Source organism: Siniperca chuatsi, linkage group LG8, assembly GCF_020085105.1.
Source record: "Siniperca chuatsi isolate FFG_IHB_CAS linkage group LG8, ASM2008510v1, whole genome shotgun sequence".
NCBI classification, from domain to species: domain Eukaryota; kingdom Metazoa; phylum Chordata; class Actinopteri; order Centrarchiformes; family Sinipercidae; genus Siniperca; species Siniperca chuatsi.
This window is the reverse complement of record NC_058049.1, coordinates 6,780,787-6,801,622: the sequence shown is the minus strand read 5'-3', so window position 1 is coordinate 6,801,622 and position 20,836 is coordinate 6,780,787. Positions and strand designations below refer to the sequence as shown.

Sequence of the window (20,836 nt, the reverse complement as noted above, 5' to 3'; positions counted from 1 at the left end):
AGAGGCCGAGTGCATTTTAGTTCTTGACGGTTTTATACTGGCAGGCAGCTCAAGTAGGTGCTGTTAAGCTCATTCACATGCCTCCCTGATTCCTGTTCCAGCCAGTCACCATGTCCACCAGCTGCCTGACCATGGTGGGAAATAAACAGCAGCTCCCAAGTGCTTTTAAATTTTGTCTGTGACTCCGAAGTTGTTCTGCACCACTGGCCACTTGAGCCACCCACCATCATTCAGAAGCGTAATTCTACCCGATAAATTCCATCAAGCTGGTGTAACAGTGAAAGTGGAGGATGGCTGGATGTACCAGACGCCTTCCTGTAGACCAAGAAGAGTCCTATGTTCTTCTTAAATACGTCTGAACAGGTGGAAGTGTGATTGTTTGTCCAGCACTTAATTCAGCATTCAAGGCAGAGAGGAACAAGGAGAAGGCCATGTGCTCTGCTAGCTTAACCTGTTGCGTTAACACCAAGTGCTTAATGTTAATAGGACTGCTAATTAGCTTTGTGTAGTATGTGCCAACTTACATTAAAACCATGTGCCTGACAACTCAGGTGGCACATGGTTTTAAGGCATTCCTAGTGGCAAAACATGAAGGACATTTGAACTGTTCTTTTTCATCAGCAATTTGTAAAGTGTTATACTCTCATTCTTCATCAGTTCAAAATATAAAGAAATAGTTGTTAAATTGCAGTGAGCAGCCTAATTCCAGGTTTTATAACACTTAAACTCTGTCTGGATCTTTTATTTTTGAGGTCTTTTTGAAGGATTAACTTCAGTTTATGTTTTTTCCCCAGGGAATGTGAGTGTTTTGGAAATGAGCTCTTCCATTCTGCCAGCAAACTCCTTTGCTATCATCACATGCTGTGTCTTTGTAAAACGGGCACTCAGACCTCGACGTTTGTCCAGAACAGCCACAGATAGCGGCGTAGCTGCGCTCGTCACTGTGTGACCTTGTTGTAGCCCACAAAGCCTCCACCTGCTCTTTCACACAGGCTAATGGATAAAAATACCCAGCAGATCCCACACTCTCTGTTAATAGAGATTCAAGGACAGCTGCTGGTCACCCTGTTAACACAGGGAATGTACAAACAAAGGCAAAGGAATACACACATATTTATACAAACATAGACAGACATGCTCACAGTGGCACCCAGTGGAACATCATACTGCTGCCCCTTAGGTGTATGATGAACGTTGTGCACATTTGGGATAAACTGCCGTCTCTGCTGTTTTGTCTGCTTCAGGGGTGCGGCCTTCCTCAGTCCCACTTGGCTCACTGACACAGACACACTGTGCCGTTTGTGCTGAGAAGACAATATAATGCAATATATTGCCATTAGCAGATACTGCACTGTAGGCAACATGACCTTCCAACCTTCAACACTGGCTTTCTGACTCCCAGTGGTCTGTTTACCTCGTTACACAGCTACAGGCTATTTACCTCCTCATATAGCAGCTCTGTCCACTTCATTATGCTCCAACACTCGCTTTTAAATTGTTATTCAGTCTCTGATGCAGCCATATACTCTTTATTAGACAGCCAGACATTGATGAGACTGACATTTTATTTTATGCAAGGCCGCATTAAAGTCCAGTGTGGAGAATCTAGAAAATGCATGTTTTTAATGGAAATGACATTCAGCACTTTAACTAATGAACCTGAGGCACAGTGTGCTTTGATGTGCTGTCAGGTAAAAAATGGCTGCAACTAGCAGTTATGTTCCTTTTGGTTTCATCTTTTGATTAATCTTTTGATCTATAAAATGTCAGAAAATATTGCATAATTCCCATTGCCATTTTCTAAATCCGAAAGCCGAATATCTTTGAGTTTTGGACTGTTGCTCTCAAATGAAACAGGATATTTGAAGTTGTCAGGTAGGAAATTGAGATTGACAATTATTCAATTAATCGAGAAAATAATTTGATTCATTGGTGATGAAAATAGTCGATAGTTGCAGCCCTACTATCTTTTAAGCCTCCAGATGCATGGTCCTCAGAGTTGACCCAGATGGCTCCTCCACTTGGTATGCTATATAATACCTTCCATAGGTTAGTGAGCAGTAGGGGGTGGCAGGCACAACTGAACCGGCCTCTTTAGGCCTTGTGTGCGTGTGCGTGTGCGTGTGTGTGTGTGTGTGTGTGTGTGTGTGTGTGTCTGTGTCTGTGTGTGTCTGTTAGCGTGGACACTGAGACATTATCTAGACAGTGTCATCTGAGGAATGCAAGCCTCACCCTGGCCTGACACACAAGACGGCCCCTCCACTGTCACGGTAACAGGATCCAGGAATACCAACGCATCACTGAATGAGGGGCCATTGGCATAGAAAGGCAAACCTGGAAAAGGTCAAAACTTCAAAAGGGAATATTCTGGATCATGACGTAGTGTGGAGCTGCACAAAAATGACTGAATTAATGACATAAATAAATACATTTCCTAGTTACAGGTGGTTACATTTGTTTAAATAGACATATATTGCAATTTGCTTTAAAATGAAAAATTCTTAGGCATTACTGTCTCCATTTTTGCTAACCACTGAATAAGAAACTAATATAGAGTCCATGTTTTGCAGTTCAAACAGAAATGATCATGTGATTTCTTTAATCATGGTTATGTCACCCTAATGAGCTGTTTTTGCAAACCACATTCTCATTGTTTCCAACCTTGAAGCGGCCACAGTAAAGTTCAGAGGGTGAAGGTACAGAGTTAAAAGCTCACCCCGCAGTGACAAGTGCGCAATTGTTATAAAACTAGGTCATCCTCACTCCCAAGTCGCGGGGGATTCATTTGTGCTTTTCACAGCTATTTTTTGAAACAGAACGACAACAAATCCTCCCCTCACAAAGTGCCGTGATTAGAACGGTCATTCCTTCTTCGACTGCCAGGGATCAAGGTCGTAAGCATCTTAAACAGGCATGGTGTGATGAGCCAACTGTTAGAAAGATGCAGCTTGCCTGCTGAATGCAGCCTCTGGCAAACTGGAAACTGCAGTAGTCAATACTGCAGTTTTAATGTGATGTTCAAATGCATTCTTCTCAATAACAGGTCAAGATTTTTCTGAAGTTTTGTGCACTTTATCAGCACTTCCCTGTTTCACTGTCCTGTTCTCATTTAGTTACAGACCATGGAAAGTTTTTTAGCTCAGAAGAATCCAAAACATAGCCGATGATAGAAAGTGTGTCCTGCTTTACAGTTTGTCATATTTGAACCAACAAATGTCAGGCCTGCTCTTCTGACTGCCACCGTGGACAGAAGGATGGACCACAATTTGCCAAATTTCACAATTTGCCAGTGAGATGTTACTCAGTGTGAAAATTCACTCAGACAAGTTCTTTACAAGTTGCCTGGCAGTGCTGACAGAAGTGCATATGCCTCACAGTAGGCGGCCACCATGGTTTCTCCCAAACTCTCTCTGCCTCGCCGTTGGCTTGATAAGAAGAGCAGTAGAGTTGGCATACACTTCTTTTGGACATTATATAGACCAAACAATTAATCAGAAAATATGAATAGGTAATGATAGTAATTGTTCATTGTAGCCTAGATAAATTGTATTAAAACTGATTTTGATTCATACCACTGTGTAGTCTCACTCTTACATGACAACTAGACGCAAAACAATTAGTTAATTAATCAGTCAAAATAAAATTAAACAGTTATTCGAGTTGTTTAATCAAGCAAAAATGTCTCATTCAGCTCATCAAATGTGAGGATTTGCTGCTTTTTTCTGATTTGTATCATTGTAAATTGAATATCTTTGACTTTTGGACTCTTGGTCGGACAATTAAAGATGTCACGTTGGGCTGTCAGAACGTATGGTGGGCATTTTTCCCTTTTTTGACATTTCATAAGCTAAATGATGATGATGATGATTAATCCAAACAAGTAATCTACTTATCAACCGATAATGAAAAGAATCATTAGTTGCAGTCCTTCTAACAATGCTTCTGCTATTATATTTGTATTAGCAGGGAGACCTGCTGCATCAAATCAAGCGCTCCTAATTTCTTCCTTAGTTCAACAAAGTGGAACTGTGTTTCACCATCTCATTGTTTCCAACCTTAAAGCGGCCACATCTGCACACAAGCAGATTGGTCAAAACTGAATCAAATGTGTGTGAGAGAGAAAAAAGAAGACTAACATGGTGAAAGAAAAAGCTTTAGAGGTACAACAAAAATAACAGCAAGTTTTAAGTTAGAATCAAGAAAACTGTGATGGTGAGGAAGAAGAAATAAATTCTTCCAAAGTTCTGACAAAAACAATTTTTTTGTTTCAAAACAAGGGTCGCATTCGTTATGTGTAACTTTCAGAAGCACATACTTTGTAAGCACTGTGTTTGGTTTGCACTACAGGGAAACACCACAATTAAACTCCAGCACCTGAAACGTCACCACAAAATGTAATATGGCGTTATCAAAGCCACAAAAAGTAGCAGAAAATTCATTCTCCCTTGCCACTGAAACATACAGTACATCACCATAGTCAACAAGCTCTCAGGGACAAGGGCAGACAAGATGGGGGTGGCAAAATTTACATCAGAAAGTGTGTCTCAGTGAGAAAATTGCTATTCTCTTGTAATCCAGCAATGTGCAGTGTTAACTCTTTAAGAAACTGTCTACAGAACGGAGCCCCCGTTAGTTACTGATACAGGTAAAACACTTCCACTGATACTATTTTCCAGGTGAAAGTACATGTTTTACAGCTTGGCCAGAAAGTAACAAACATATAATTGGGATCACTTGATAGAAGGATTTCCTCGACAGTAGTTGGATAAGTGTGAGGCTTGCACACATGCAGACAGCTGGAGATGTTAATGTTGTCAACAAAGGAGACACGGTCATTGATTTACTCTGGTGGGTGACTCAGTGAGGGCAGCGCACCACTGAAACTGCCATCCTGTGTCTGGTTTTATGGGTTTATAACACTTAATTGGTCATTCCTACGCGATATAAAAACATAACTTAATCTTCACTTGCAGTTTGCTACATCAGTCCCTTGACACACATTAACAGATCAGTCTTTACTGTATGCGTTACTGCTCATTGATACTAATTTCTATCCACAGTTTTTCACAGTAGTTTAGGACAGAAGATATTGATATTCATTTTCAAAACAGATATGTAAATTAGAAAAACAAGTGATTGTTGATTCAAACTAGACTCATGGATGTGCTCAAATAGGTCATCAGAAATGTCCTTCACCTCCCTACCTGAGACTCTTTTGTTTATCTCTCCCACAGTGTCCCATTGTTTGTGAAAGGTTCCAGCCCCTTTCTTTGATGTTTGTCTACAGTGGGTGATAGATGCATGCAGAGGTCTGCTATCTGCACTCAGCCAGAGCCAAATGAATAAATGGATTGACCATTTGTGCCACAGTGAAAGGGCCTGAAAGGAGGAAAGCTTCCTATCTGGCAAACAGACATTGTGGTGTTAAGAGATAAGAAAAGCAGAGGTGTTTTTTAACCATAGTTTAGGGTAACCCAGGGCTGTTGAATTCATTGAAAGGAATACTGAGATTACAGTATCTGCAACTATGAGTATATTGCACAGTAGTATTAACACAGAATATTGCACAATTGTGTCAAATATTGCAGAGATGTAAATGATCAATGTCCAGTTTAATGACTTGGGGTCATACAGACTAACACGTAGAGGGAGGAGTTAAAGAGTTTGATGGCCACAGGCAGGAATGACTTCCTGTGGCGCTCTGTGATGCATTTTGGGGGGATGGGTCTTCCGCTTCCATGTAAGGATTTGCTACTTTTTTTTACATATATATTGTATTGTAAATTTAATATTTTGGGGATTTTGACTGTTTGTTGGACAAAAGAATTAATTTAAAATCATCAATTTGGACTTTGGGAAATTGTGACAAGCATTTTTCATTTCATAGACAAACCAATCAATCAATGAATTGAGAAAATAATAAAAAATTATTGTTATTTGCAGCCTTATCTTAGAGGCACATTTTAAATTTAAACTTGGTATGCAGTAGCAAAACAAACAACATTCTTTTTTTTATCATTTCAGGTCATGTCAGGTTCATATCTTGAAAACTGAAACTATTTGTTTTCACTGCAACCTTAGGCTCGTCATTTTCTCATCAGTCTCAATGAACACAGTGCAGGAAAAACATCACAACTTCCTTGACCTCCCTTTGCTCACTGAATGCTTTGCCACTCAACAGGCTGGCACCGGGCCTGACATTGCACCCTCTCCCTCTGGGGCCTAACATAATGGGTGGAAAATGAAGGATGTCTTGGTCTCTGTGTGTCTTTTTCGGGCCCCAAACAGGGAAGACAAGGCCTGCTATTGTTTAATTTGTATCCAGGAGAGGAAATGCCTCCACTGGTTTGGCTGCATTTCACTGCTACCATCTGTCTTACAAATGAAGGTGTAAAGCGATGACATATTGTGTTGCATCAAGGAAATAACTGGGTTATTATGGTAAGATTATAAAGAGGTTTGATTGACAGTATGTAACTGGTATGCAAGGAACGCCATGGGTAGTTTTGCACAAGGTATTATCAAGAACAGCATCTTGGTATGTTTTTCCTTTAGTGGGGGCCACCTGTATTCCTGGAAGGATTAGTTTGGAAAAGGAAGGAGGAGGGATTAGATGGTGTTTCTGGTGCCTGGGAGTTTTAGCTGCTCCCCATAAGCCTAAAAGCCAGCAGTTTTAAAAAGATGAACACGCTTTGTCTTTATCCAGCACACACAATGAGCAGAATTTTGGCTGTATACAGCCTTCATCAGCATGTCCTAGTTTCAGCTACCCACTACTCATGGACTGGTCTCCTTCCTGTTTCTGTTCTATGAGAGACTGATGGTCCTGCTTTCAGCCAAGGATGTGAATGAACATGAAGCAGGCATCACCTAAAGTAATATCAATATAAGATCAAACAGCCTCTGCTTTTGATCTCTGTACTAAGAGGCAAAAGCATAATAATTAAAGTCCATGCAAGGTCTTTTATTTTTTGAATGTTAAATTGTTTGAAATAAAGCAAATTAATCGCATGAACAGAAGCACCGAAACCCTAATTGTAATTGTGAGGATTTTGTTGTGATTTGACGATCCTGCCCATGTCCTAAAACTGTCATGTATCTCCTCCGTGTGCACTTTGTGGTGATTGTGTTTGGCTCCGTCTGAAAGGAGACCAGACAGAGAAAAAGAAAGAAAATCAGACCGGAAAATGTAGGGCCCAGGGAGTGGAAAAGATGGGGTCCTTTACATTCTTTCCATACAGTCAATCTGAAATATTTGAGACTGAAGCCATAATTGATGGTTTTGCATATTTCTCCTTGTGAGGCTGTGTTTGAGTGGTGCTGTTTTATTCACTGTGATGTCACTGTGCAAGGGGAAAAAGAAACCTGCAACACTGCCACCTAATGGTGACCTTCTGTCTGGATTATTGGATACTTGGTGCCTAAGAAGGATCAACACAGTCAAAATTGATCTGTGTGTTGTAGGTCACTGGAAGGTGTTTTTAATGGCACGCTACCTGTGTTGTCCCTTCTGGTTTATGTTAAAATTCTGTGACATTTATCAAGTCAATTTATGACTTATGATAAATTGATATTTGGAAACTTTAGGAGGGAGATAAGGGGATGACACACAACAAGGTCCTGGCTGAAGACAGTTACAGAATTTACAGAATTGTAGAATACAAAATTTGTTCTATAGATGAGAACTAGTTGTTTCTTTCCTTCTTCTCCACTCCATAGAGAGACTAGTTATCACATTTTATTTATACATATACTTTTATGTTTGTATACGGTTATTGTTTTCAGTTAAACATTAAGTTTTAGGTGTTTAAAGTCTTTGAGTGAGATTTACTAAAAGCCAGGAGTGAGTTCAAAATACTTTCATAGTGTTCAAAGTAAGCACTGGAACTGTAATAGTTAAAGACCCCTTTTAAAGGAAGGAATAATGCCACTGACTTTACAAAGTTTATAGCTTCCAAAAAGACTTATTTATTTCGACCAAACGAGCAAATATTCACATCTGAGAAGTCGGAACCATTGAATTTTTGGCACTTTTTCTCTAGCTCAATATCCAAAATGTAAGCAGCTAATTGAGGTTGTAGTTTCTCAGTTACCCAGTAGGTGGCAGTATGTGTCTGAACATTGCCTCTGTTGAAGCATTCCTCCTGTGCATGCTGTTTCACTGACCACAGACACATTGAACATAAGGATTTGGTTAGTGAGGATATCACTGTGTGATGTAACAGGGCCAGGCAGCCCTGAGGACAAAAGAGTTTCTTTCTGTGTCCCCTTCATGAAGGCCAAACCCAAATTAAAAAAATACTTTATGCTGACTTCAAGGGACTAACACCCAGTCATTTTGTTTCATAACAGTTTGGATATTAATTCATAGTCTGTAGTAATGTGTCACATATTTGTTGCCTATTAGATTTACATGGTTATTTGTAACAGGTGGTACACAGAATACAGATTGTACTACACTTTCTAACTAAGTGTGGTGTTTTTTCACTTTGTTGTTTGTAATAGGAACATCTGAATGAATTAAATTTCAATACTGAGCAAATAGGATGAGCATTTTGGGTGTGTGTTCTTTGTTGCTCATTTGCCAGCTGGTTGTTAGAATGTTGTTTGCTTTGTTAAGCCAATGTCATGTGCATCTGAGTTTCATGCATCCTTTTGTAGGTTTGAGTTGTATAAAAAAATGTAACTTATAATAATCACTTTTGTCTGACTTTGACTCATCTGGCAAGTCAAATGCTTCAGTTGGTATATTGTGGTTAATGTTTCATGAAAGGTGGTCTTACAATATCGAATCAGAAACAAGTGTTTTTTTGTCGGTGTTGAACTGAAAATAGGATTTTGTTGTGTTACAGACTTGAGTTGTTTTTATAAATATTTTTTAATTTCTTCAGCTTAAACTAACCAACCAAAGTCTTCTAATACTGGTGTGATTCTGGCACTTTCTCTTCTACTGACACAGACATTGGGACACCAAACCAGCACAAATAAAGTGTAATTTAGCTTTTGTGGTCAACATTTCATAAAATGTTCAATAAGCTTAGGATTGCTGCTCTCAGAAACATAACGCAGAGACAGGGTGGCCATTGTGCGGGTGTGTGTGTGTGTGTGTGTGTGTGTGTGTGTGTGTGTGTGTGTGTGTGTGTGTCTGTCTGGCGGGGTCTTAACACAGAGTCTCTGCTGTCCCTCTGCTCTGCTGTCGCCACATCTACCTCCAGTTGCTGCCGACAAAGGCATCCCAGTAGCTGCAACCAGCACTGCAACACACACACACACACACACACAGAGAGAGAGAGAGAGTCTGTGTCCCAGTGTGTACCAATAGACAGTGGACTAGCTGTGCTGACTGCTAGCTCTCAGAGAGGGCCACTTTGTTTCACCTCTGACTTGGATTCACGCCAAATAATCTGAGAGTCGCTCACTGGCTCACTTGATGAAGTAATTGAATGGGGAGTTTATAGTTGTGCAGTGTACTTCCTTTATTTTTTCTCTGCAAGGTGCTTTATTGCTTTCTATTCCAATGCTCAGTCGCACAAATCAACGTCACTGTCCTTGTAAAAGGTTTTCTGTTGTACGAGTAGTCAGTTCGTCTAGTGCAGAATGAATGATCAGTATTTTAAGCATCAATGCGACTACATAATCATTATTCGCTTATGTTTGAGTGTGTTTTTGTTGGCACTTTTTGCTCGGGATCGAGTAGGAGTGTTGAAACCATTAGTCAATTAAGCAGATAGTTGGATTATGAAAAATAATCAACAATTCTGATAATCAATTGATTATCATTAATTTAGGGAAAATACCAATTTGTCTCAGCCTTACAAATTTTTGTTTTTGCTGCTTTTCTTTGTTTTTTACCATGTAAAAATAATCTGGAATGAAAGTAATATTTAGTGGCAACAGATTTTTTGGCTACTTGGTGGCATTGCACAAGATATACACTGACATATGATCACCTAATCAAATTGATATGGTGAAACTGTTAGCAAACAATTGCCTATTTACACATCTAAAATATCTCTTCAGTTGCTAGAGTAAATGCTCCATTATGTTCACCAGCTAATTGGCAACTTTGTCTGCCATTTGGCGCTGAGCAGGTAGTGTACAGTGGGTTTATCAGAGCTTTTTTACTGAACACAGCTGTCTGCTGCTGCTGCTGGAAAGAGGTTGATGAGAGTGGTTAGAGTGAATCAAAACAGTTACAATAACAGTGGTGGGCTGTAAAACCATAGTAAGAGCTGAACGTTGCAATAAAGCTCCGTAGAACTGAGGCAAACTTGAAATTTGGGTGATAATTCTCTGTGGGTTTGTCACAACTCCTTACACATAGTCATTTCATACATTGTTCATATAAAAATATTGATTGTAGCAACCTTAAAGCTCTAGCTCTTAATTCCTGTGTCTAACAGCACTTTTCCTCTCTTCCTCAGGACTTGGAGATTGTCTACTCTTATCTCCACGGGATGGAGGCCTTGTCCAACCTGCGAGAGCACCAGCTGAGGTCAGTGTCTGCACACATTCCTGGTGCTTAATTAACATAACTTAGAGCATATTCCAATCACATGAATTTCAAATGCAAATTAAACACAGTGACAACTCCTCAGTGTCTGCTTCATAACGATTGTAGTGAGGGGTGGAAAATTAACACCAAGCCGGCAGCCAAATGCTGTCTGGTTTTCTAATCCAGCAGCCACTCCGCCTTACAACCACTCGTTGGCTGGAATTATTTTACTCTCTAAAAAGCAAAGCTGCCTGCTAAAAAGTCAGAGTGACTGAAATACAGCTTTTACTGAGACTGGCATATACAAAAAAATATAAATCCAGGTTGGTCTAAAACATCTAAAGCACAGTATTTTAAGCATGATTAAAGTTTAAGTCAGGTTTTTTAGTACTTGTTGGTCTTATCACTTTTCTAGATAACAAAGGGATAAAATCTGTTCGTTGTTGTAGGTGTGTACACATTAACATGATATGAAATGTCTGAAAGGCCCTGAGCCAAATGAGAAGTATTCAACAAAATCTGACACCAAAATCTGAATTTCAGTTGTAAGCTCACATTTTTCAGACTTGCTACTTCTGATGTGAAGTACTCACACATTCAAAGAATCTATGCTGTGTGCATTTGTTTCACATTGACCTCTGAATTCTCCAAAAGTTGTTGAAAGCAGGGTTTATTTTCTAATTCATAGATTGACATTAACAGAGAGGTTTTAATTTAGTCAGGAATTTTTTAGAGGGTACTATTGTTAAATCAGGGAACTTGACATGTAAAGAAATTGACACGTGCCCTCAGACCATGCGCTGTTAGAGGGAAAGACCGCCGATTTTACACTTCAAAGTTTGTTTACAAGTCTTGGGGAGCACTACTGCTAAGTGATGTCACTTCTGTTGGGGCTGATTCCAAGTTTGAAAATGAAAAAAATGTGGGGGCTTGGATTTAGAAAGAATTGATCTTACCAGACTGTTAGTAACAGCTATAATAGCCATTATTAGCATAGTCATGCCTGAATCTCTGATCAAACTGTCGGCAGTTGAGTTGCAGTGTGGGTAATATAGGAGCCAGGTTTTAACAAGGAAGATTAATGCATGGAATAAAAAAGATGAGGTCTGCTGCTACTTTACTCTTCATCATGAGTCTGATAGTGTTATAGGAGTGCAATGCTGAGTGGGAATTTGCCTTGGTATATTGGTGCATACCAAAAAAAACAATAAAGCAAGTACTGCAAGTCAAGAAGCATAAATAGAAAATTGATGATAAAATATGAAAAAATATTAGAGAAACTAAAAAATATGTACAATATGACTGTTATTTAAATGAAAGAGCTGTACAGTTTTGTACAGGGATGTGCAAAATATTGACCAGGGAATGTGCAAAAGTTCACAGTATGAAGTATAAATTGGTGGAGTACTCTTTTGATACTGAAGACATGTGTGTCTTTACATAAAAAAAATCTCCAATTTGACCAAACTAACCTGATGTTAACATGCCGTTCTGTTCTCCATACATGATTTTGCCTTTTGCTCTCCTGTCACCACGTTAGCCTTCCAGTCTTTTCTGTCTGGCGTAGACTTTCCAAACACTGCATGTCAGAGGTCTGTTCCCAGCATGCCATGTGTGCATACATGTGGATTATACTGGCGACGGAACAATGTAGCAGTACATGACCCGTGAGCTGGAACATTCCACTGTGTGACCCCTCAGAGGCCTCCCACCCCACAGTAACCCCTCTCTCTCCTCCCTGTTTGGATCCTGAGGAATGTCCCCGTGGTCCCATAGACCAATCCGCCATTCCTGCCAATTTTGATTTTCCTAACTTAAAAAACTTAAAAAACAACCCCCCCCCACACACACACACAGCTAGCCAGACATCCCTCTAACTATGGGATTATGTTATAGTTCTTTTTGGTCCACATTTCATCTGGGAGGAATGTGTTGTTTTTCTTCTGTAGTTCTTTTTCACAGCGACTTGTTTTTTAGAGCAAGGATTGTTTTTCGGTCGTTGTGCAATGGGGGCTGCAACACAATGGCCGCCCCCCAGCTATTTTTGAAGCCTTTTGTGTTTTGATCAGCTACTGTTTACTATAGTTGACAGTCTGTAATGCTGAGGCACACTTGTCTTCTCTGGAGGCATCTTGGGGAAAGCCTGTTGTGGATGACTTTTTCACACTTTATGTTGGGAAAAACGGGTTTGATTCCAAAATCAGAGATCTGTGATTTGAAAAATGCGACCCATTATTTACCCTTACAAAAGAGTGCGAAACAAAAGAAAAAAGTTATGTCAAATGCAGAGTTAAATCGTTGGTTGAATAATGATAGTACTTTATAATTTGTTTTAAATACTTCATGCATAACACCATTAAACTAAGGAAAACAAAACAACATATCACTAATGGGAGCAGTGGGAGCACAAAGTGAGTCTATGCCTAATTTAGGAAGAGAAACTACTGCACAGTAAGCTCAATCAATTGTCTAAACCCTCGCTCTGTAAATATGCAGCTTACCTGTAGAGGCATAAACAGTCTTGTGACTTGATGGTTAATTGTTCAAATCCCAAAACAAACTTTAAAAATATCTCATGGTCCAGTGAATGAGTAACTGTCTCCATCCTTTCATCAGTACTGTCATCCACAACAAACAATAAAAGGGACGATGAATAAAAATTTTAATCAAAATGAAATATTTGGTAACAGTAACATAAAACATCACCAATAAAACAAATAAAACAAATAGGAAAGCTGACAGTGTAAGATTATTGACGATTGAGAAATTAATTGTAGAAGCAGAACAACTGACGTGCTCTCTAACAGTAGCTTCAATAGATCATAACAACGCAGCCACAGGACTCTCATGCTCTGCTGTTAATGTGAAGTTGCTATTCTCCTCATCAACCATACACTATAACCTGCATCGGGATACCACTTCAGAACCATTTATATATCTCTACAATACTCCCATTTTTAATTATTATCAGCAACACGTTCACTGGGAAATGTTAAAATAACTCACAAATCACAGATAGTTTATATTTAATTACGTAGTAATGAAGGATTGAAATTTTGCTCTTATAGGATTTAGTATTTGAAGCTGCCAACCAAAGTTATCATTTCCTCCCATTGTTTTCTGACTGCCACTCTCCTTTCCCTCTCTTCTGTGTCCCTGCAGGATAATGTGTGAGACGGTGCGTTATGAGAGACATGAGGCCAATGAAGTGCTATACTAGTAAGTACCACAATGCCTGGAACAGCATGGGTGTGGACGTCTGTGTGTAAATGGATATTGATGATATTTGGTCAAATAGTTACAACTCTACCAGCGTATGAACACATGAAAACAACAGTGGCAGCCAGTTTAACAATATTTCAATTCCGTGTGAACAAAACACGTTTGGCCCGGCTGTTACTCAGTTATTGATGAGCCGAGGCGTGCTGGGTCCACACAACAGAGCGACCTGGGTGAAAACAAATGTTCATAAAGCACAGAAAGTCAGACGATGCCTTTTATGAAGGTGTGTGTTTGTGTGTGTGGTTCAGTGTTACACCAAACCACTCTACAGCACAGCTGAAGACAAAAAACCTAGATTTCCAGTTTAATTTCAGCTTACTTCAGTAAGTCAGTGTGCACTGAATCGACAAAGAAAAACTGTAGATATAATAGCTCCTAAAAGCATTTCCTTCAATGGGGGAGAAAGCTAGCTAGTCACTAGTGGTAATGCTTATATGCTTCCTCCTTTCAGCTGGGTGTTGTTGAGGGTCAGTATGATTGGAAAGCTGTATTGACAACTTCCTGACAGAGTGTATTTGGACCCATTTTGAAACGCTGTCACAACTGTAGTAAGTAGAGAGCACACTCAGTCTTTGATTGCTGTCACATGTTGACATCTTCCGAACACCCATGGTGAGAATTAAGACAGTTAATTAACTCTATCAGCCTCTCCAGGGGCTAGAGAGGATGCATTGTCCCTTCTCTGCCTCCTGATCCCCTGTGTGTGTGTGTGTGTGTGTGTGTGTGTGTGTGTGTGTGTGTGTGTGTGTGTGTGTGTGTGTTAGAGGATGATGGTGAAGAGTCAACAACTCATTAGAAGCCCACTCGGAGGTGTGGGAGCTGGTTAAACAATAGGAATGCAGATTAAGCCGTGGTCGCATAAGACTCCAGTTTCAGCAATATTCCCTCAGGTCCCCCACACCAGTCACTACACACACACACACACAGCCTAGCCTAGCCTATAGCTAAGAAGCTCACTTTGCATTTTTAGTAGTATTGTTAATAAAGAGCATTCTTGGATGTTCTAGTCAAATTCCTGTAGAATAAGGAATAATATGTCAACACTGAGCTGGATGAATCTTAAAAAAAGGAACCCTTTTCTCTGTTTTGGCCTCTGTCCTCTATAAGCTGGTGTTTTTCACATGTGAAAATGTAGCTATTCTACAACACTCTCGAGTACGCTGGCCTTGAGTTTCAGTGTGGACGGGGACAATAGAGCTTTTAGAAAACTATGACGTGAACCTGCCCATGCAAAGTCACGTAGTGGGTATTAGCAAAGTTAAAAAGCCAACTTTCTGTTGCCTCTAACCCACACTCACACAGTGGTGTTTGTCATAAAGCTGTAGCTATGTTTATTTTGTCAGACGACTATGTGATCAACAGAAAGTGAGTTGATAGATTAACAGGTAGCGTTTATCAGCCACATTCAGTTGTCTGACAACAGAAACAGAAAAATATTGAAATCAGAACAACTAAATTGTGAATATGGCTGTATTTAAACACAGTAAAGGTTATGGTGGAGAGCAGGTAGGTACTGAACAGAGGTGAAACCAGCTCAGACTCAGCAAGTTAACCAGGCTGTGTTTGTCTCACTCCTTGCTAGATCTTAGCTGTGAAGCACACTTTCATGTTTTCAGATATGGAAGACTTAGTGTGGACATAGTCTAATTCTAAGTCATATGTGTGCCTCCTTTTTATGAAAGAGGTTTAAACAGAGTAGAGGAGAGTAAAATTGTCTGTACTTTGCTAAGTTTACTTCCAGGCTAAAACATCAAAACACAGCAGGATATTGTCTTTTTGGTTTATTGGTTCATTTAATTTGCACGAGTGTCTTGGCATAGTTTCTAGTTGTGTCTTTGCACAACTGTTTGTATGTGTACAAGTGTTTGCGTGCATGCTTGTGTGAACCTATAAAAGTCTGTCAGAGCGCTCCCTGATAAGAGCTGGGTGTTAAACAGCAGCAGATCAGATTAACTTTCCTCCTCTGCAATATCTTAATCAACCCTCTCTTGTGAAAATACAAGTTTTAAAAGCCTGTCTTCATTTCCTGGTCTGTTTATAACAACAGCAATAATCTTCTGGGGAACGAGGGCTCTAAAAGTCAATGGGGGAATTTAATTGTGATAGCATCTCTATTAAGTTGTAAAACTTGTATTGCCTATACATTGAGACATATCTCAGACAGCTGTAAAGTTTATTTCCTCAAAGGAAAAAGCCACCTTCAAATGAAAGATACTTTTAGCAATGCTACAATTACTTTTGTTAAAAGGAAATTTATTAGCAGGCTGACACATCAGTGATAGGTTTCGGTTTGAGTAATGATAAATAGCAACTTTAACTTAACATTTAAATGCTCATCTGCATTTGGAGTATTCCATGTCATATTACAACTACAGTGTCTGACCTATGTGTTGGGGTGAATTGTGGGATACACGTAATCCTAAAAGGGAAGGGAGGAAAACCAATGGAGTGAGGGAGGATATTACCACGGGTGGGCAATATGAAATGTTTTATTGGAGTATGTGTTATTATATATCACAAGCAATATACTGTATAATTTCTAGTAATTTAGTTGAGAAACCTTTAATAGATAATATAATCAGATAACACTGCCTGTCACCGACAACCTCAAATATTGGGATATTTTAAAACCAACAACCTGTCAATAGATGACAAACTAATATTGGTACCCCATTAGGTGCTTTAGGAAACACTTATATGCTGAACAAACTGCAAGAATGATTTTCTTAGGGCTGCAACTAATGATTATGTTCCTTATTGATTAATCTGTCAATTATTTTCTTGATTAACCAATTAATCTTTTGGTCTATAAAATGTCAGAAAATAGTTTTAATAATACCCATCACAATTTCCTTAAGCCTAAGATGGTGTCTCCACATCGCTTTTTTGTCCAACCAATTGTACAAAACCCAAAGATATTCTGTTTACTATCACATAAAACACAGAAAAGCATAAAATCCTTACAATTGAGAAGCTGAAACCCTGACTTAAATTATTGGTTGCCAAATAATTGTATGTCAATCGACTAATCTGTTAATCAACTAATTGTTTCAGTTATAGATTTTATTGGAGATTTTTTAACCCTTGAATAATCTCTCAGCTGTAATGCAGCCTTAAAGACATGGAAAGACAACTTTTTTTTTTTGCTGAGCTGTAGATATGACTGCCCTTCCCAACTGGAGCAAAATTTGTTTGGTAGCCATCTTTCTTCTGGACATCCCTCCCTTGATTTAAGGGAAGATGACGACATCCAGAAGAACATTTTACATAGAACTAAATCCTGGCAACATATTTATGTTGTTTTTCTTTTCTATAAACACCCATAATGTTGGATAAAACCATTCAGAGTCACACAAATGACATAGTTAATGACCCGCACACTCGCAATCTCACTCTGACTATCCCTGACAGTTGGCAGTCCTGGAGTAATGATAGGAGGATAAGGGTAATAGTAATAAAAGTACTCGTTTTTCCTGCCTTTGGCTGTAGATTGCTAACACCACATGTGCACACACACACACACACAGTCACACACACAGTCACACTCCATATCTCATGAAAACATCCCATACTGTGAGAGCCTGAACCTCTCACGATTTACCATCCAAAGATTATAGTGCTAAAGCCCTCCTGAGATGGAGGCTGACCTGGCACATTTTACAGTGGCTGGTGAAGAGGGTTAGTAGCTTCTGGTCAGCCTTTAACCTCTTCCATGTCAGCTCTTTCAATGCAACCCTTGACCTTTGACCCTCACTGGTGTGTGTGTGTGTGTGTGTGTGTGTGTGTGTGTGTGTGTGGTCCAACTGAGAACTCAGTGCTTATGGTGTTTGGTGTTTTGCAGTTTTCTGTAGTAGGATTAGCTTGTTTGGAAGCCCTATTATTAAGATCGTCGTAATAGCTCAGCTAAAATGAATAAATAGAAAGTGTGGCTTAGTAAAATATTCACATATTTGTTTAATAGGAAAATAAAAACACAAATATGATTACAAACTGGTATGTGGCTGGTCCTTAGTCATCATGTAGTCATTGTCACAATAATTAATAAACTACCAACTGCACAGTTTCCTGCCAACCTGAGTCAGGTGTAACACCTATACACCTCTTTCTGCAATTGAGTCAATTAAAACTAGTTAGCAAGCGAGCAGAGAAGTCAAAATTGATATCGAAAGTAACGGATAAATGACTCAAGTAAGTGGTAGTAGTACAAATGCAAACTTGACCAAACCTACTGGAAAAAAAGATAAAAAGAGACCAAGTGAAACATTGACAATTACAGGATGTCTTGTTTACAGCTTCCCAAACACAATGTATTGGTGTGTAAACTCTGTCCTCTCCCACCCCTTTCCTTCAGCTTTTTTAAGTTTTAGATTTCTGAAATAAACAAATGGGTTTTTAGGACAATTGGACAATTGCAAAAGTGGTACAAATGCTTTATTTCACCACACCATTGTGGCATTGAGTCTCTGGAGAGTTTTATGGTGAAAACATCACAACAATAACAACTTAAAATGGTCATATTGTTAGTTGCTTATTTATATTGGGCCACTGTATGTGTTTGTCAGACACGCCTCTTTTGGGTTGAAACTCTTGTTATCCGACCATCCTGTCAGTCCAAACCCTGTGCACCCATTTGAAAAAGAGAATCACTTGAGCATGATTTCTTAGTATCAAAAAGTGAATGTGTGAGCCCACCTAACAAATTTTTGTCAGCCAAATGTGAGTCATTGTCACATTTTCAAATGGAGCATTTCATTCTTGAATTCGTAAAAGTAGATCCTCATTTCACGTAAGTCTTGACGCTATAATCACCCTTCTCGCGTCATTTTACCACCTTCCACAGTCTCCGTGGCTCATATAACTCATATAACCTGATTCCCCACTGTTAAAGACTTCCCAGGGGGTTTTGGTGGATGATGTTTAGCGTTTGATGATCGCTTCTAGTACGCGTGACCCAGTTCAGTCAAGCTGTCGCGGCGCATAAGAGTCTCCTATCTCATACTTTTTTGGTGTTGTATCTTCTCTTCGTCCTCTTCCTCAGAGTCAGGTGCTCTCCTCGCTCGGTGCATCTGTGTACCAGCGATTAATAATTGAGCATTTCATTCGTGTCATCTCTGAATGCAAGGAGAAACCATAAAAGGATGGAATGAGCCTGGAGGGAGGCGGATGGAGATCAGTAGGGGGAAAAGGAGATTGGAGAATGGATGCTGTTGGAGCGAGGGAGATTTTGCACTGTGTCAGTAGGGTGTGCTGTCTACAGCCTCGTTAGTTCTACAAGGAAGTGTGGAGAAGAGGAGGAAGGAGGGGCGAGACTTTGTTCTTAGTGATTTTTTTTTAAACCCGGTCAGCACAGTGATGCTGGGTGTGAATTTATGTGTCTGTGTGGGGGTGGGTGTATAATAAGTGCACCCATCCTTTACCTTTCTGTAAGCAAAAACCAATCCCACCTTGCTGATGTCTGACTGGTCAATGATTTTGTTTTTCTTTTTTCTCTGGTTTCAATTTAAAAAGTCTCACTCAGACCAGGTGAAAATGTTCAACGATAATCACACAAGCTGCTACCTTATTAAAACCAGAGCACCTTCAAGCACAAGGTTTGATTTCAGCTTGATGAGCTGACGTTCTTTTTCTGTGATGAGGTGGCATTTTTAAGTGCCAGCTGGTAAACAGACAGGTGGAGGCTTCACGCAGAGAAACATACATTTGAATTTCCAGTTAAGTTGATGCTGTGCATTCATAGCAAAGATAATTACATGTTTTGCACCCTCAGTTGAAGCATAACAGTAATACCTGAACTGATGCAGACTGATAATGAAGCAGCAAATGTTTCGTTTGTTTTAGACTTTTCACAATAATGTTGACTGTTCCTCTACCGTTTTAAAGTTAGTTCAAAGTTTTGGGAAATTCACTTTCTTGCCTAGGGTTGGATGAGAAGATTGATACCACTCTCATGTCTGTATAGTTAATATGAAGCTATAGCCAGAAGCCAGTTAGCTTAGCTTAGCATCTTGTTTGTTTAATCCATACAAAAACCAAAGTGTAGTTTTGTTAGAAAAAATTAGCCTGGCACATAAGCCCCCATAACACCACAACCTTTAGTTTTTACACTTCAGTTTTTGCAGAGATGAAAAAAAACCAAGATATAATATGTTAATATTTTTTAGTTTTAATTATAACATGTTAAGTTTCCAGTCTTTGCACCAAGCTAAGCTAACCAGCTGCTGTAGCTTTATATTCACTATACAGACATGAGAGTGGTAGGGATCCTCTCATCTATCTCTCTGTAAAAAGCAAATATGCGCATTTCCTAAAATGTTGAAGTATTCCTTTAAGGTATAATGAGATTGCATTAGACATGCAATAAATAAAGCTTCACCGATTAGTCATGCATAGTTCACAAATTTAGTTAAAAAAAAGACAAATGCTGTGAAAATAAGTCAAACATTGAAACTCTTAAAATGTCTGTTGTGTTTGAAAGGATGCTGACATAAGCAATAAAGGCACTAAACTGATTGCATACATAATGCAGCTTTAGTTGTTGAGAATCATCCAACCGAAATCAAAGCAGTTTTTGTTTACTGACCTATTTTTGTCCACCACTGCAGAAACTTCAGAGTTCATGTCAAATTCCCAGCACTGGAGAAAGAGGGTATCAGTGTCACGTGTCATGAGAATACTTCCCTCTGTGAATTTCCACTTCCTCTTTACTGTCATTGACTGTAAGGTGACATGTTTGATGTAGGACTGGTGTGTAGGAATTTTTAAAACCACAACTAATCTCAAATGAAATTAAAAACATACACTGCTTTGTTCAACTTCTGGCAAAATTAATTTAGAATCACAAGGAATCCTATATTTACCAAACTCCAGGTAAAAATGAGACTCAAAAGAAGAGCTGTCTCTACAGAGTTTTTGGTTTCTCTGTGATATTTGAACTCACAAAGATTGCATATGTTAAGTTTATCCTTTGAGCCCTCTGGCCGGTTGCATATGAATGAAAGCAAGCATTAACGTTATCCGTCTCCATGGCATGTGTTTACATTCTCAGAAGGTTATCATACA

At 39.3% G+C, this 20,836-nt stretch overlaps 1 protein-coding gene across 11 annotated transcripts in view; it reads left to right on the top strand.

Moving 5' to 3' along the window:
* The window catches only part of rapgef2b (Rap guanine nucleotide exchange factor 2b), a 112,630-nt gene that overhangs the window by 20,161 nt on the left and 71,633 nt on the right, over positions 1-20,836 (top strand). For all 11 annotated transcript variants that reach the window (XM_044206141.1, XM_044206135.1, XM_044206140.1 and 8 more), the window contains exons 2-3: positions 10,425-10,495; positions 13,658-13,714. In XM_044206141.1, coding sequence (XP_044062076.1) covers positions 10,425-10,495; positions 13,658-13,714 — 128 coding nt within the window. The remainder of the gene's footprint in view (positions 1-10,424; positions 10,496-13,657; positions 13,715-20,836) is intronic.